At 31.2% G+C, this 19250-nt stretch overlaps 1 protein-coding gene across 1 annotated transcript in view; it reads right to left on the reverse strand.

Annotated features, from left to right (window-relative positions):
• Nucleotides 1-18167, reverse strand: part of LOC106471495 (SPRY domain-containing protein 7-like) — a 22685-nt gene extending 4518 nt beyond the window's left edge. The window contains exons 1-4 of the mRNA XM_013932096.2: nucleotides 17835-18167; nucleotides 14181-14297; nucleotides 8453-8613; nucleotides 3374-3476 (exon numbers count right to left, since the gene is read on the reverse strand). Coding sequence (XP_013787550.1) covers nucleotides 3374-3476; nucleotides 8453-8613; nucleotides 14181-14297; nucleotides 17835-17952 — 499 coding nt within the window. The 5' untranslated portion in view covers nucleotides 17953-18167. The remainder of the gene's footprint in view (nucleotides 1-3373; nucleotides 3477-8452; nucleotides 8614-14180; nucleotides 14298-17834) is intronic.
• Nucleotides 18168-19250: the final 1083 nt, after the last annotated feature.

Genomic DNA, 19250 nt, shown 5'->3' on the forward strand with positions numbered 1-19250 from the left:
GCTGATGCAACAATATGCCTGTAACCTCTATAGTGTGAAGAATTTATTGTACATATGTTTAACTTGTTCCGAATATATATATTATTTTGAAAACAAGTGAAGTGCATGTTGTGTATTTATCATCAAATTTATCACCAACAAGTCACAGACACCTACTGTAGAAGAATCCTAAGCCCAACAACAACAAAGTATACATTTTTACTATTAAGAAATATAAGTAAAAGCCTTTTATTTTGACAATTGGCAAAGAATTACATTTTAAATTCTGACATGCAGTAAACTAACATGACAGATTCCTTATAAAAACATTTCAAAAGTAGTTGATTGAGTAGTATGAAAAACATATTAACACAGGCTACAATGAATAGAGAATATTTATACTTTGTGAAAATATGTTAAAGTAAATGATAGGTTCTTAGATTGTAATTTAATTTCCTTTCTATTTGTTATTTTTCAAGAATGTCTGTTAGAACACACATAACCCTGAGAATCAAAAGATTTCCACAACTGTTGTTGCCTATAGATGTCTCTCAGTTCTGCAGTTTAATATTGTTTAGATGTTCACATGCTCAGTCAGTGGCCTGTTTGTCCAATGTATAATCTACTGCACTGTGTAGTGAAATCACCAGAGCATGGTGTCCATGAAGAACGTTTTGAAGAAAATTTAAAAATGGTTCACAGCAATGGGTAATTTTAGAATAACCTGTATGGTTTAAACAAACATTTTTCTTTCTTATAGAATATAATTTTTTTCATTTGTATTTTATCTTTTTATTTATTTCTTTCATTTTTGATTGTATAATATTTACTTAAAAGATGCAATTTTCAAAGAACTTTATATCTAAACATTCAAGATGCTATGCATGCATATTTCTAATTCTCTGTGTACACTTTTGTTCTAAGCTTCACAACCTGATGAACAAAAATAAATATATAAAAATCTTTTGGAGATTTGTAACCTATTCATTTAATTCTGTGATTAACTACATTTTTCTCTTTTTTCGACCAGTACAATTTCTGGAGCAGAATGGTATAAGATAATCCAATATGCTTGCCTTTCTTTGCCTAGATACTATGTTAAGTACCCATGCACTGTAGCCAAGCATGCACACTTTGACATGCCTCTCATAATTACCTTTCATAAGAAAGTTCTGATGAAATATATAATGTGGTTTGTTTGACAGTCACTATACAACATAGCACATCACTCTTGAGAAACAGATATTAACAGTTTCATTATGTTAATCATGTATTTAACAAGGACTTCTACAGACACTGCTAACAGATATAATCCCGTTTCTTTTTACACAGTGTCATCTTACGTGAATGTCTGTATGGCTACAGGTTTAAAAAAAATATTTTATCCCAAGTGCACAACATCAAAATAACTTGAAAAAGTAGAGAAAATCAGATAAATTTAATAATCATGTGCCATTTCTTAAGCTTCTATAATAAGGAATTGTAAGATGTACAGGCAAAAACACATCTTTAGAACACTATAAGGCATTAACATTTTTATATCTTGAATAATGTAAACATCTACAATAGAATATTTATATGAAAAATTGAAATATTGAATTTATTGGCTATTTCCAATATAACTGAATTGTAAAACTTATGTTTAAACTAGTGAATACTAAAGTCATAGAGTTGGCTTAATATAAACCATATTATACTAATAACACTATTCCTCTGTAAATTTTCTTCTCAGTTTAAAGATAATGATTACAGTTTGAAACTGTATTGTAGTACTTATACAAGATTTTAGAAATACAGTTAACTATTACTTTAGATTTATCTTCACTGAATTTTATGTATATGTATCTCAATTCTAATTATACAATTCAGCATGTCTTATTAGCTAGACAGTCAGGATTCAACTTCAGTACTGCTTTGAGAATCACTAACTGTAGTTGTGAACTGGGTTAACTTTGACTGGCACCGTCCAAACTTGTAACTATTGTCAACACACTTCCTTCCTTATTAATTGCAACTTAACAATATAACTACTGTCTCTGTGATTTTATGAATATAGATTTATTCTTATAAGTCTCAATGTAACTTCAGTTTTATTCTTCAATAATTAAAATAACTGTCACAAATATTAGGCATTTTATAAGTTTGATAGCAAGATCTTTTAATCCAGACATTCATTTTTTATTATTCAAAGATAACACTTAAGGTTTCTGAGTTTCTATAAAATTAATTTTAATTATTTGTTTTGTACCACAACAATAATTTTTCCTTTTACTGAAATTTACTTTAATACTTATTAACTGGAAATTCAAAATGATGCCAGTACTTTCCATAGTATAGTTTGTGCACTGCCCTCTACCATATTAGTAATTTATAGTAAAAATAAGTGTGTAATAATAGTCATAGTGATTAGATATAAAACTGCTGCACATTATATTATAGTCAAACAGATCATAAAAGTGCCAATTCAAATACCAATCTTATGGACAACTGCTAGCTTAAGAAAGTTGATTTTATACACTGTGATTTGTGTGTGTGTGTGCAGTGCTTGAAGTGAGGGGAAAGAGGTTTGTGAAATTTTTAAAACTGAGTACTATATCACTTTCATGTGTATTCTTTATTTATTATTATAAAGTAACTGAAATGTAAAGATTACAAACTTATTATGCTGGATTAGGTAAAATAATGAAAAATAATAATAAAAATTCTTCAAGGGGTATACTTGTAAGTAGCTCATGTATTCTGTAATTTGATATAGTAATGTGGGCTGCATGTTTACTGACTGATTTACAACTTGTGTGGCAGGATTATTAGTTAAGACACAGTTCAAAGGGCAATAAAACAATAAAATTAAGTATAAACAGATGTATACTGTTAAGAGTTATGTTATAGAAACTGATAGTTGCTTTGTGGTTACAACTCAGTCACACTGACTGAGCCTGTAGTAAGAGGGTTCATTGCTCCATTGTACTACTTTGTCTCATTCCTGCCTCACTCTTACATGACATTTAAAAAAAATAAAGTTTCTCTCCCCATTTTCTTACTGCCATAAATACTTATTGTATTCTCTATTCTGAAAAGCTTATAACCAACTAAATGGTGGCAAGATGGTTTTAGACCCTCCTGAAAACAAGTGGAATGGCATTCTGCCCTATTTCAAGCACTGTGTGTGTGGCACACACTCTTGTTATTACTGAAATCTTGAATATACAACTATTAGAAGTTTCAAGTTTAAACCATGTAACATTTTTTTCTGTGGACTTAAAAAAATTCACAAAATAAAACTAACAAATATAGAATTTTTAATCATCATTATTTCAGTATACCATGAGGAAGGAGATTTGTATAGACATTTCATCTTTCATTATCATAATCAATTCAATAACATGAAACTTACCATACAACACAGGATACATCTCTCCTTTAATTCCTGTTATAGGGCTATGAAGAGAATTCCCATTGAGGTAAAAGTTCATCTCCACATGATCGTAAGTGATACCCTGTATCAAAAGATCATTATTAACAAAAAGTTTTAAGAATATTGACAGTGTTTTTACCTAAGGTAAAGTGACTGATTCTCTCTTCCAATTTTCTGATATAAAATATCCAAGAAACCTGTTATATATTAATTGATTTTTATAATTTCTTTGTTGAATGGCTTGTATTTAGTCCTAGTTTACATTATTAATCAATATTTCATTTACATATTTACCTGAAGTGATACTGAAAATCAAATAACAATTCAAGTATTTGCTTGAGAGAATGTTTAGACAAAGAAGAGAGTAGATTAAACATGTTATTACTGTACTGCATCTGTCTATAAAGTTTTGAGCAATATTTTGAGCTGCAGTGCATGTAAGAAAAATATGAATGGTTGCAACCTGTTTTGTTAATATACATGACAAGTAAATTTAATTTCATAATAAGGGAAAACAAAATTTTGTAAAACAAAAAGTGCCACCTATGGTGCAAAATATTCACAAATATAAGAATGCCAAGAAGGTTAAAGAAGTGTCAGTATCTAATAACATCCAAATAATTTATATAAAATTATACATATATTGAACTAATTGCAACCCAGGCCTAATAGGCAAATAAACTGATTTACTTGGTTAATGGCTTTTACTAGCAACAGGATAGAAGCCTTTAACTTTTTACTTGTCATGATGGTAGGTTGCTCATATAAACTTTGCATTAATGCATGGAAAAGTTAAAATTTTTCTAAACAGAGAATGAATTTCCGATAGTTACTTACCTCCTCTAACAAAAAACTTTCTTGACTAGTACTACCCTCAATTGCCACAAATTTTCATTTGCCACTGGCCTTGTTACTCCCACTTATTACTACATACTAACATGCAAATGATCATGCAGCAATCCTCCACCAATAGGAGTGCAACACCAACCCTATCGTAACTAGTGCTCTCTCTATTCATGCACATGTTAATCATTTCGAGATTGGTTATAACTAACAAAACCAATTCACACCAGAAGTAAGTATCTATCAGAAATACATTTTCAGTTTTGTAAAATGTTAACTTCTGATATGATACCTTACCTCCTCCCACAAAAAGCTAGAATCCAACACTGAATTGAAGGAGGGCCAGTGAAAAGGCGATCCCCCCTTTAGGAAGTGACAAGGAAGACCATGAAGTGTGATAAGGAATTGAAAACAACACCCCAATGGGAGACCGTACCACATCTGAGCCAGGTATACTTTTCACCCTTTAGTAATGTGTTGGCAAAAGGTAAAGGGCAGGAAACTGGAAGGGTCCCAAATAAAAAATACAGAAATAATGGAACCTCCTAGTGTAGAGTGGCTAGGGCATGACAGATTGTAAATATGAATTCGACCTCAACCAACACCTGGCAGTATCTGGAATTGTACATTATGTCCATGATAAGAAGAGGGTCCTCTACCCTTCATCTCAAAAAATGGGTACCAGCAGGGAAGAGGAATTCCCATCTCCAAATGTGTGCACTTCTAACACCAGATCCACCAGGAACTAACAACCAGCAGATGGTAGAAAGGAGGAGATTCCAGATGGGTGTTCATCTCCTGTCCAAAACCTGGTGGCATTGGGAATTTGGTTGTTTAGTCCATGGTAGAAGGAGGGTACCCAGCCTTACACAAGTGGGAAGTCGTATGTTTTGTCCAGCTAAAACCAACACCAGATTCACTGGAGACCAACATTCAGTAAATGGTAGGAAGAGGGGCCACAATTTTGTGGTTGCATCTCCAGTCCAAAACCTGGCATCATAGGGAATTAAACCACGAGCAAAAAAAGGTGTCTAATCAGTAGAACTGCCAATTGAAAAGTGCATGATTAGAGAGGGCACTAGTTACTATAGGGGTAATGTCACACTCCTACTGGCAGAGAGTTACTGCATGATCATTTGCATGTTAATATGCAGTAATAAGTGAGAATAACAATTCTAGTAGCGAGTGAAGACTTGCACCTATAAAGGGCAGCACAAGTCAAGAAAGCTTTTTGTGAGAGGAGGTAAGATATCATATCAGAATATAACATTTTAATAAAAAAAATTTACCTTCAAAGTCAAACGAAAAGGATTGAGTTTCCTTGAAAATTAAAATTAAAAAAAAACTCATTAAATAACGATTAATCCCAGTAATAATCTGACAAAAGAGTAACCCTATGTATAAAGGTAGGTCAAAGTGCATATGCCACAATCTAGGTAAGGAGTTACATTCTAAATATAATTAACCTACGTTATCATCAATGTACTGCAATAAACTTGGCATCAAAATATAGTTTGTAACCCAAATTTTAATACAAGTTATAATTTCTTAATGTCAAAAGGAAATAAATAAATTCTCACTCTTTACTTGTCTATACCATGTAATACTTCCTTCATTCTGAATTGCCCATTTTAGATTTTCGTTCTATCCCTACATGACCTTCTGAGTCTTGCACAAATTACACACTTATAGTTTAGATATTGCTAAGATGTAATATAAATGTATAGCGTCCAACTCTCATTTGACCACAATATAAACCAAAAAGTCAAACCTACAAACCATGCCATCCTATCACATCCTGTCTTTCAAAAAATGCAAATAATTCTGACATTTGCTGGTGTATTATTTATAAATCAACACAAAGAAAATGTTTTAATTTACTGTATTTTCTATAAGGCTAGCTCATTCTGATGATTTTAAATTATTTTGACCTACAGTTCATTGTTGCTATTTCTGAGACCACCTCAACCAGCTGATGAAATAATTGTAACTAACTTATATCTTAATTAGAAAGCCAGTTATGTTATAAGTTTTAGAGTAACCATATTTTTTTGGATAATTTACGTAAAGTACTACCAACAACACAAACAAAAAGTAGTTATATTTTTTCAAGATTGAGATCAAAAGCTTGAAAAACTACAGACCCACATGTAAGGACTAAATTTCTGTATTTTTTATGTATATTTTTTATTTGTTGTTATAAAAGTAAATGAAGCATTAAAATTAGAAGTTAGGTAAGAAAACTTAAATAAAACAAAATTATAAAATACTTGTAATTGTGTGTGCACACACACACACGCATCCCAAGCTCAGCATGATTGTAATTTGAACAATCATGCTGGTAACTCAATCCTTTGTTTACATAAAGCTGCTCTACTGTGATAAATTGCTTCCACTATACTCTAAGTGCAGCTGTAAAGCATTAAGTCTAAATTACTGGAAGATTTGAAAAGTATTAGCTTTGGCTGTAAAAATAAATAGTGCATAACTATCTGTTTAGAAAGAAAATGGGGTAGTTTAGATTTATTTCATACTTTTTTGTTATATAGTGGTTAAAAGGTCAGTCAAATGGACCAAGCCCATATGGTTTTAGAATAGGAAAAATAACATAGTATAAAGTTTTACTAAAAACAAAAACAAGAAAACTTGGTATTCATTTATGAGGTTCTAAAAATTATGTAAATGAAATATAAAAACTGTAAGCTTAAAAAAAGTACTACTGGCTCGATTATAGGGCGATGTATTTTGATTAATAATCAGGCTGTAAAATTCATAGTCACCTTATAATCGTGGCCGACAACAGGCCCCTTTCCCCTACTCTAGCCTGTTGCATTTCTGAATGTCCAGATAGCATCTATCTATGCATGCATGCCAGGTCATTGTTAATTCTTGTAACTAATCCACCTGCAGGCTGTTTAGTTATAGTATTGATTTTGCATACCTAAAAAAGGACGTTATGACACTCAATTTTTTTTTTTCCAATGGTTTCTGAAAGTGGGGGTCGCCTTATATTCGAGATTGTCCTATAATCAGGCCAATATAGTATTTTTATTTTTAACATGAAAATCACCTTGCACTCAAAGTGACCCAGTAAAGTAGAGTGTTATTATACAGTAGCTGTAATCAGTGTAGGGGATAAAGTAGACTGTTATTATACAACATCCAAAATCAGTGTAAGGAGTGAAGTAGACTGTTATTATACAACTGAAATCAGTGTAAGGAATGAAGTGTACTTTTATTATACAGTAGCTGAAAGCAGTGTAAGGAGTGAAGTAGACTGTTATTATACAACAACTGAAATCAGTGTAAGGAGTGAAGTAGACTGTTATTATACAACAACTGAAATCAGTGTAAGGAGTGAAGTGTACTTTTGTTATATAGTAGCTTTAATCAGTGTAAGGAATGAAGTGTACTTTTGTTATATAGTAGCTTTAATCAGTGTAAGGAATGAAGTGTACTTTTGTTATATAGTAGCTTTAATCAGTGTAAGGAATGAAGTGTACTTTTGTTATATAGTAGCTTTAATCAGTGTAAGGAATGAAGCGTACTTTTGTTATATAGTAGCTTTAATCAGTGTAAGGAATGAAGTGGACTGTTATCATGCAACAGTTGAAATCAGCGTAAGGAATAAAGTATACTTTTATTATACAGTAGCTGAAATCAGTATAGGGAGTGAAGTATACTTTTGTTATGTGGTAGCTACAAATCAATTAAATGTTAAAACAAGAACAGCATACGTTCTTCAGAAATAGCAAACAAGAATTTATGTTATATACTACAATGAAATAACAGAAACATGTAGAAAAGCTTCAACATATTTATATACTCAGTCATCATTCATTGAAATAAATAAGTATGAAAATAACCACAAACAAAGAAAGAGTGTTTATGACATTTAAAATCAGAGGGGAATTTTTTGTTCTAAATTATTACACAACAGCACTGTCAAATATGGAAAGAAGTCTTGGATTAAAGACAAATATACATTAGAATGACTGGTTAAATGAATGGCCATCTTACAGATGGATATTAATCATGAATACAAAACCACACACAATTGCTTCAATGATTTAAGAAGGAAAAAGGCTTAGCATAACAGTTACAACCATGCTCTGTGTACATAAAGAGGTAATCAGTCTTTCTGAATATGTAATTAATTTATATCTTTATATAAAGCAACTTTGTATAAGAATATCTAGTGGTAACTCCTCTTACCAGTACATCACCTTCTTGTGGTATTTCCACAAGTTTATGTAAAACTTCTCCTTTATGTGTAATTGTTCCTTCACTTGTCAAGACCCATGTCTGACTATCATGTCCAAGTGGAACATGATTAAGATCCGTCATACGAGTAGCAAGACCAACACCCCAAACACCTTTATAACACAGAAGCAAAATTATGTATAATCCTTATAAATAATTAGAGCTTTTAATTTTGAAAATACATTTACTGCATTAAAACAGCTATTTTGATCATTTCATATACAAACAACATTTATGATTATCTACATAAATTTGAATGACAAATATCTAGTTTTCTATATGTCTACAAGATTACATAACCGATTTCCATTTGCAAAAATTCTTTTTTTATATGTATTTCAACAAGCAAAAAAAAAATACTTGGAAAAAAAATATAATAAAAACATGGAAAATATAGAAACAGAATTTCTCAGCTAAAATAAACCTAGCCAAGATAGAGAATCAAAATATTATATACACATACAAACACACACTTACTCACTGTACTATATTTTAATTTAAGTGTCAGTAAAATCTAGCTACAGAAAAAGCAGAAAAATAATTGATTAAGCAAAAATAATCAACTAATAGAAATTAAGATTTTGAATTATTATTATTTCTGATTATTCCACTATCCAAGTAATTGGAGTATTACTATTATATTTGTTTGTTGTCAACTTCATAATGGGCTATCTGCACTCAGCCTAGGTATCGAAACTTTATCCAAATTTTTTAACAGTACAAGTTTTTCTATTTCTTACTGCAAGTTTGTTCAGCTTTGGACTAGCATGGCCTTGTGATTCAAGGATCATAGGTTTGATTCCCACTGCCACCAAACTTGCATTCCCTGATAATCACAAGGGTGTTATATTTGTTTCTCTACAATGGCAAAGCTACTAAAGCTATAAGCTATCTGCTACTGTCTCTAATTTTGAACTACTTCCTAAAGAGAAAGCAAATGTCTGGCAGCACCTACTTTCAGCACTTGGACTACATTAGCATTAAATAAAGTGTAAATTTAATGGTTTTTTAATAGTTTTATGTTTCCAATTTGCAATTGCATAAACATATTTTTAATGTTGACTAAAGTGTAAAATCAGTTTTTGCATTGCATTACATTTTAGCTTGTTACTTGTGTAACTTCATTCATTAGTGTTAAATAAACTAGAAATTTACTTTTTCCACAATGAATGTGTGTTCTGGTGGAAGTTGTGGCAGGTACTGGTACTTTTAGAACCTAAAGTTTTCTGATCATGGGGTAAATGTGCCCTATGAAGCAACATTTTATATCTAATTAAAAAATGCCAGCTTTTTAACAATGTGATAAATGTACCTATTGATTTTCATAAACAATGAAAAGATCAATAAACCAATACTTACAAATTTTAATGCTATATAAATTATGTTATTAAGGTGACAAAAAACAACAACATAAATTTGCAGCTACAACGTACTTCATTTCATATAGAATAATACAGACATATTTCATGATGGATTTCACATTGTTGTAAACTAGTAATTTTAGGCAGTATGTAGAGAAAGGGCACATTGTTTATAAATAAAAGAAACCAGTTAATAATAAGTAGTGAGTAATGAATGAGAAGTTATTGAGTATTCAGAGAGTTTATAAGTTCAGTGTCAGAAAAGTTGTTGTTCACAGTTCAGTGTTAAAAGTAAGATTTATTGCATCTATTAGTAAGGAAATTCTGTAAACAAGTATACTTGTAAATTAGATGTACTTACTACAGTCTCAGAATTTCTCTTCAAATAATGCTTGTGCACTTAGGCCTTCAACTATAAGTGAATGGAGTCTGTAGCAATTATTAAGGAAGAAAAACTAATTTGTTATTGTTAATTGGATTGGATCAAATTATTTATCAAATAATTTGAAAGAACCCACCTACAACAGAAATTGAATTATTTGGGGGAAAATTATATAGAACTTTGACAAAATTTCAACTTTCAAGAGGACCACACAATCACAGAGCAAGACAGGAAACTTGCTAGAGAAAAGAAAAACAAACAGAAAGAGACAGAGCAATAAAATAAGATCAAAAAGAAAGACAGAAAGTTAAAACATCAAGAGGTAAGAAGTGAGAATTTAAGAGAAGAATTATGAGAGACATAATACTTAAAGAATTAAAAATAAACCTGATGAAACATCTATGAAGCTATTGGAGATGTACACAGAGGGGTTACATAATAAAACTGAACTCCAGAAAGACATCAGTGAAATACTCAAAGACTGGAAATGAAATAATTAAAAAAATCAAAGAAGTACAAAACGAAATTGATGATAGAATAAAACATTCAGTAAAAGGTCAATAAACGGATAGATCAAATCTGCAACACACACCTCTTTCTGCATCTGCCAAAGAATTCCAATCTAAAACATCATCTATCATAAAATATGAATAAGAAAACTTATTTGATTCACACCTATTACCACTATTGTATTGGTCTGCCATCAGTTACTGAAGGATCTTCCTGCACCACTCCAACCATGTCACTTTCAAATCCAGTTCCAGAATTTAGCTAGCCAATTCAACACTACTCAACTGAGAAACAAACAGACTATGATGGAAACATATCAAGCTCCTTCAGTGAATGGGTAACATAGGGAACAACAAGTTATATATTGCTGTCCATTTATCAGGATCAGCTTTGAAAACATTAAATAACCTTCCAACTGAGAATTGTAACAACTACTGAGCATTGGTAAATGCCTTATCCAAAAGGTTCGGAGTGCCACATCATAAAGATGTATTCAGACCAAAGTTCCACGACAGAGTATGATGAAAAGAAAAAACCCTTGCCAAACTTGTAGACGATTTGTAAAGGCTTGCCCAATTACCTTAACCAAATGTTCCATGTGAAATGATGGATTTCTTTGCATGTGACCAATTTACAGATGCCATAACGGATGAGAATATGAAAAATTAGGTTGAAGCAAAATATGTGTAAATCTTTAAAGGAAACTCTGTAGTTGGCTATGGAACTCGAATCCTCTGAAGTTGCAGATAAACAACTAAATAACATGTTATCAGGAACTGCCGAAAAAAGCACGTAAAGAATAAATACTCTTTCCAGATGATGTAAATAAATACACCACAGAGACAATATCCTAAGGATGAGTATCCATGTCCAACCAGATCAAAGGAATGACAAAAGGATAACCAGACATCAAAAAGATAGGAACTAGCTGGATTTATGGGACAATTTGCAGTGGGAAAACTCCATCTACTCCAAATAAGATAAGAAGTTTGTTATTTGAGAACATTTGTCCACAAGTCAATAGGTTTATTGACTGAAAAAACCTTGCAGTATGTTGAAACTTTATGTCTACTTACTGCTCAGATCATTCCTTCTTGTTGAAACTTTGTCTACTTACTGCTCAGATCATTCCTTCTTGTTGAAACTTTATGTCTACTTACTGCTCAGATCATTCCTTTTTGTTGAAACTTTATGTCTACTTACTGCTCAGATCATTCCTTCTTGTTGAAACTTTATGTCTACTTACTGCTCAGATCATTCCTTCTTGTTGAAACTTTATGTCTACTTACTGCTCAGATCATTCCTTCTTGTTGAAACTTTATGTCTACTCACTGCTCAGATCATTCCTTCTTGTTGAAACTTTATGTCTACTTACTACTTGGAACACTTTCTTCATCTTTGGAGGCAATTTTTCACCTTTCATTAACAAATTATCAAACAACTCTAGCTGTACCAGTATCAGTTAACATACACAAATATTTATAGTGATCTGAAGTAGACCGTAGTATAGAAGCTAAAACATCACCCCCTTTTTATCCAACAGGCAGTTGCAGTCAATTAAAGGTCTCAAGCCTACTATGTATTTAACTAACTGATAGCTGATGCAGTTCTATAGCCAAAAGTAATAATTTTTTTAATATTTTAATTGTGAGTTGTTTTTTTTTTACTGTAATAAAGTTTATTAACTTTATATAAAATTTTGTTTGAAAATGTCATAAAGTAATATGTTTATATTTATCAACCAACTTTCATTTTTGTAGAGAAAAACCAACAAAATGCTATTAACCATATTTTCAACTTTTTACAGGCTTTGCACAGGCATGTACGACACTGTTATAAGCTATATTTTAATGTTATAATTTGTTAGCTAGAGGCTGTATAATGTTAAGATAGGTTTAGAATGCCTAGAAAGTTCTAAGTTGATGTCAAGTTTTTTTGTGCATTCAAAGCTAGATTATGAATATGATACAGTTGTTCAAGAGTAGTCAGTTGAAAGATAGTCAAGATATAGTTAAGAGTGTAGAGTTATCTCAAAATACAGTTAAACCAATCAGTACGTTTTCATGAAGCATTTGAATCTGCATTTGCCATTGCGCTTATTAAGTTACTTTATACTAATAACTTGATATTATGTTTTTACTAGTATCGTTAGAGAGAGGTTTGAACATCATTTGTAAAGTAGGCCTACAAGTTATGACAATGTACAACTATTCAAGCTTGTAGAAATGTTAAAGGAGGAAATAGAAAGTAACTTTTTCCACTGTGCAAACAAATTATTGGATTATTTTCACAACATAATTTAAAAGAACCTGCAAATGAATGAACCATAAAACATGCTGTAAAAAAGTGGGGTATTATTTTGGTGAAATATAAAATAGAACTTGTAATATACTTGAAAAAGAAATTCAACTGTTGAAGAGGGTGACCATGAATTCAAGAAGTGAAACAATGCACTGTTATTTACTATGTGTATAACCAGTTTCCCTGAGTCTCTATTAACTGCAGGTAAAAGGTTTTATTGAATACAAATACTGGGATTACAACATTTATTTCATTGACATTATATAACTTTTACTCTGATACATGTAATTCATTATGTTAAAAGTTCACACACCCAAAACCACCAGTTCATTTTATAGTGATAAACCAGGCTGTTTTTTAAATTGATTTTTTGCATAAATACTCTTATTGCTAAGATTATATTAGCACTGGAATTTTATTTTTAATTCTTTAGATGATATGCCTCTTTCTTCTAATTTTCTTATCTGTTTCTTTCCGGTGTTAATTTTCTTAAAATTTCTTCTTGATTTCTTTTAATTTTCTGTCTTTTGTCTTCATAACTTTCTTTTAGATCTTCTTTTAACTTTATGTTTTGCTCTTCTTGGCCTTTCCGTTTTCTGTCTAATTCCTCCTGGTCTTGTCTTAATAATTTAATCTCAAGTAATTCTTGAATCTCACGAGAATTAAGTAAGTTTTCACAAACTGACTGAAAATATAGAACACAAAGAACTAATTTTTAATACCAGTAGATGTAATTCTAGTCAGATAATTTGGCCATAGTCACAAACAGAAAGTTAGTTGATTTTATATTACTTTCAAAGAAAACCTACTCCTTGGAACAGTTTTTCAAAAATATGAAGCTTTATCGAAAATTACAAAATCTTGAAGTTTATTCTTCTTTTCAAATTTTAGTCCATCTTTAACTTTATTTTAATTCTGAAAGAAAGTGAACCCCTATTTAAGCTTTATGAAAGACATTTCTTCCTTTCTTCAACCTTGGTGTTTTTGTAAGGACTCTACAGAGTTAGAAATTCAAAATGTGATATCTAGTAGACAACCTTTTACAGATTAATAACCTTGCTTTCTTTAGCTATTTTATAACTATATTCACATGTACCCTTAAAAAACATGCATAGAAAATCCTCACCACTTTGCTGTAGTTTTACTTCATAATAAGCTTTATTTTGTACTACCGGATAATTTGCAAGGGCTCCACCACTTCCACAAATTCTATGTCCATTTTTCACAAGCACCACATCTTGACCTGAAAAATAAAATAAAATACCTTACAAACGTTTACAACTACATAATCAAATCTCACTTTTATGAATAGTGTCTTATTCCACAGGGATTTCATGATTGTGAAATCACACTACCATGAATTAATTTTTTAATATAATTCCAGAGGTTCCATAGAAGATTTAAATCCTAGTGATGTGTTAAAAAAAATCAGGAAACTCAACTAATAATCCTGAAATAAGTCCTGAAGCTACTATAGTTTCTTCATAACAATTTTTTGTTATAAATTTCAACCATTTATTCTGTTTTACTACTATTAAAACTCATTTGGTTAATTATTACTGTCAAGTATGAAAAAACAATTAAAAACACTGATTCAAACTACTGTTACGACAGCAAAAGTCACGTGATGCTGGGAACATACGTGCTGGAGTTTCTAGAAGAATTGTGACTTAGTGGGCAACCTCACGAATGTCCTAGCATTTGCTAGATGCCCTCTTTTTTAGTATATAAGCTGAAGATAGATTGAAGAGAAATAATTGAGATAATTGAGTCAAGCGAGCAGTAGGCAATGTAATATAAAGTGTGTTTTGTTATCGAGACTGCAAACGTATTGACTGTAGAAATTCTGTGTATTGCAAAGTTGTATCGAGAAAGAATAAACTAGTTTCAATTAAGAAAGGACTTGTATTGCTGAAGTTTCTTGGAAAGAATTTCTACGGGAAATTAACAAACGACCAGATACATAACACTACAAAATAGCACACATAAAATAGCTATTAAGTTATAAACACTACACTCAGCTATTTTAACCCCATTTGCAAGTTTGTTCATATATGCAGAAAAATGGAGCATCACATTGAAATAGAATGTTAAATGAATTGAAAATGCCCAGTGTGTAATTCATAAGCTTAAGCAAAACTGTTACACTATGAACAAAAGTTTTTGTGACACCAGGAGGGTAAATCCACTTGTTGCACCAAATGGCTATAAATGTCAAGTCAGCTAAACCTGATTATTGCATCCAAAGGGTTAATCAGTAATTTCACAGAAACAATTTCTAACTGTTTCCCAGAAATTTTTCACAATTAGACTATTGCTAGTAACCTTCAGTTATGGAACTACAATTAACATTACACATTACTGTGAATAACATCTTATTTTGACAAACAATGTACCTATTAGTATTTCTTATTAAAGCTGGGTGATTAACTCCATTAATCAACAGCATTGATAAGAGTTATGTAAAATTATCAATTAATAACCAAACAATTATAATTAGTGATTCTGATTAGTACCATTTTAGATTATTCAAACTATCCAAGTAATCAAAATGTTGTCATTATTATATCTTTTTTTTCTTTATTAATATGAGTTTGTTCAGCTTTGGGCTAGCATGGCACTGTGATTACTGATTAGGGTGGTTGCCTAATGATTTGAAGATCGTGTGTTCAATTCCTGATAAAACCAATTATGCTCACTCTTTAAGCTGCTGGAGCATTATATTACTTTCTTTTTCATTTATGGAAAAGCTCTTAAGCTCTCTCTCACTAATTTTAAATTGCCAACCTGAGGAAAGACAACTGGCTGGTAGCACTCACCTCCAATTCTTGAGGTAATCTTTTCTTTTTTATCAATGAGTAATGAGATTGACCATAGCTATGGTACAACTCAAACTTATTCAACTTCAGAAACATATCAATTGAACTCATACATGACACAACGGCTGTTGCTACTACTTCTGGTATGACTGCACACAACTGTGCCTATTTTCTACTTATACACATCATATAGATGTGAGGATGCAGCCTAGTGATCAATAGTTACATAACTAGCCATAGTGATTCCTGTTATTCATGTTTACCTTAACTAAACAATATCATAGTTTTAATATAATATATATCTTATTTATTACAAGCATTAAATGTAACCAGTAATACTTAGAGCAAAATAACTTTAATAAAAAAAGCTACAGCAAGTTATTATTCATAATTTGCAAAAAGAAAATGTGGATTGCTGAATAACCTGTTCATTTGACTTTTTCACAACAACCTCAGCTTTGGGTGGGTCAAAGTCCACATGTCACAATCTTCTAGTATTACATTCAAAAATCAACTTTTTTATCAATATATGCCAATACATTTGGCTAGAAAATATAGCTTATAATTCAAATTTCTATATTATCTAAGTTTTAACTTAATTTCCAAAAGAAACATTAAAATATTTATCTATTTTAATTTTTCTATGTCACATAACACAGAGCTCCAACTTCTTCATTTCATAATTTTCTAATATAAAAAAAATAATTTGAAAAACAAAATAAAAATAATTATAAGCAAGAGTCAAAAACTTGTATCTCCTACCTTCTTGATTTGCAGAGATTTCAATAAATTTGTCAAGCCCAAGGAGAAGCCCCTCCTCTCTCTATTTCTATTGTTTATATAATTGTCTTAATAGGAACCTAACTTATTGAGTAACTTTTTGTGAAGAGCTTTACCAAAATCTTTTTAAATACCATGATAAATTACATATAAATGGAGCCTTTCACTTTCAGCACATGCATCAAATTACACTCATATACTTACCCAATACAATTTTAAGGTAATTCAACAAACACACAACACAGCAAATCATTCGATGAACACATATCTTGAAAATAACATAAAAAATGTGCTTAAGTTCAAATTTGCACTTATATTTCCAAACTGAAATCTTTTAGTCCTAATAATTAATTCAAGTTTGTACTTCTAACCTTTTCTTCAGCACTCAAACTCTTACTGTCTTAGGAAACTTAATAAACCCCTAGACATTTTAAACATCTGAATCAACTGTTTTAATTCTTCCTCTCTCTACATAAAATAAATTCAGAACTTTAAATCTCACCTCATACTTTATATATCTTAAGCTACTTTATTATTCCAGTAGTTTGTCTCGACATTTTTCCAAACATGTTTACATCTTAACTTCTGAAATCAAAACTTCACAAAGCACTTATAAGATATACGAGTGTGTTAAACGGATGGTCCATAACCTGCATAAGGCTAAGACTCTTACTAGAGTTTTACTTTTAGTAAGACTCTTACTAAGAGTAAGAGTCCCATGTCAGCAGATTACGAATTATGTGATTTACTTACCACCTACAACTTGCAAGGTTACACTGGCAGTGACATTTCGGTTTTAAATTTTAATTCAAAATCTTTTAAACTTTAAAGTTAAATAAAAAACCCTAGGTATTTTTTTTATTTATAGCAAAAACTTGGTTCTATAGTTCTAGATTTCCTACTACTACTAGGTTGTATGTGATATAGGTATTGCTATTATTACTACGCTCAACTATAATCTTTTGGGCTTCAACTTCAAGTTTACCGACTTTAATTCTACAGCAGTACTAATTAGTATTACTATTAGTAATATTAATATCAGAGTCAATATCCCAACGAACGGTCAAGATACTTAGAAACAGAAGTAGAGAGTGCTATGCAATGGTAATGTATAATTGTATGCCACCGTGATTTTCTTTCATGATAACATAAATATTTGGAGAGTAAAATAAATCACCTACCCATATGTTTTGTGTCTAAAATTATTAAATCGGAACTTTCTTCCAACGTGCCGTATCCACCTGCGAAATTCGGTGTATCTAAGCACCTCCGAAAACATGATCTCATACAGTCTGCCATGACAATATAACGTATTATAGCGTGAAATGTTAACTCACTATTTGTATACAAACAAGGGAAGCAGCACAAATATTTTATTGAGCCATTTTGGGCTTAACTTAATGTATTTTGTCTAATTTTTCGTTATTAGAACAGGTAATCAGGGATGTATTTGGCCTTATGATGGTCAAAATAATTTATTGCCTAAAGGCCCCTTAATCAAATTATTGAAACAATACCTACCGTTACTATTACTAGTGTTAGTGTTAATACTTGGAATAAAGGACACAAATCTAAATTTATATATTATAACTTTTTTATATACATTATTATTTGTTTAAGCACAGATTTTGAGTTCATATAAAAAATATGTAAAAAATGCATAGTGCAATTGCAAAAGAGACAAGTTGCTTACTAAATTAGCTTATTCTTTAGAAACCTCCAAAATAGTTCTAATAGAGATTATACTATTTATAGATCGTGTTTTCAGTATTGGCATGTTTTGAAATATTGCATTGCATTGCAGTAGCACTCGTAACAATAACAAACTTTTGTTGAAACTTGAGTTGCCTGTTTCATGGAAACTGAAGTTTTGCAACTGTAGTATAATATAGCAAGCAAAATTTGTAATTATGCTTCAAATTCTTTTAGCTCTTCGAACAAACATGGTAGAAAGGTTTCTTTATTTCCAAGCGCAAAACTACACATTGGGCCACTTGTGCTGTAACACCATTGATATCGAAACCTGGATATTAGCGTTATAAGTCTTCAGAATTACCGCTGATCCATACCTTTTCTGATAGTCAAACATGCCACATTTTTTCTCATTGCTTTTAGTTAAATTTTTAAAAGATTTTGTTTATATAGTTCCTATGCAGTTTTAATATAAACACGTGACCCAGAAAATCGTTGCAGTTGTCTTGTTATAGTTGCATTGTTTCTTTGTTCTCTATAGTTGAATAGATACTGTAGCAACATATGGCATTAGTGTTGAAAGGAACAAAGAGTGTTATATCATTTGGTGGTTGAATTAACGATGTCAATATGTCACGGCCAGCCAATGCTGTGAGAGAACAAAGATCACAAAGTCACGCTATCGACGGCACAGAGAAACGAGTTTACCTATTCAATACAATTGTGAATTTTTAGTTCATGACCTGATCACTTTTTCATGGTATTGTTACAACAGCGGGGGTCACGTGACTCTAGTAACACGTCATATTCTCGAACGTTCACGTCCCTTTCTGAAGTCTCGAGAGGTTACTAGATATGCGGTATTCTTGTATATATAAGCCGCCAAGAAGTGACGGCAACAATGG

This window comes from Limulus polyphemus, unplaced genomic scaffold (genome assembly GCF_000517525.1).
Source record: "Limulus polyphemus unplaced genomic scaffold, Limulus_polyphemus-2.1.2 Scaffold4654, whole genome shotgun sequence".
NCBI lineage: Eukaryota > Metazoa > Arthropoda > Merostomata > Xiphosura > Limulidae > Limulus > Limulus polyphemus.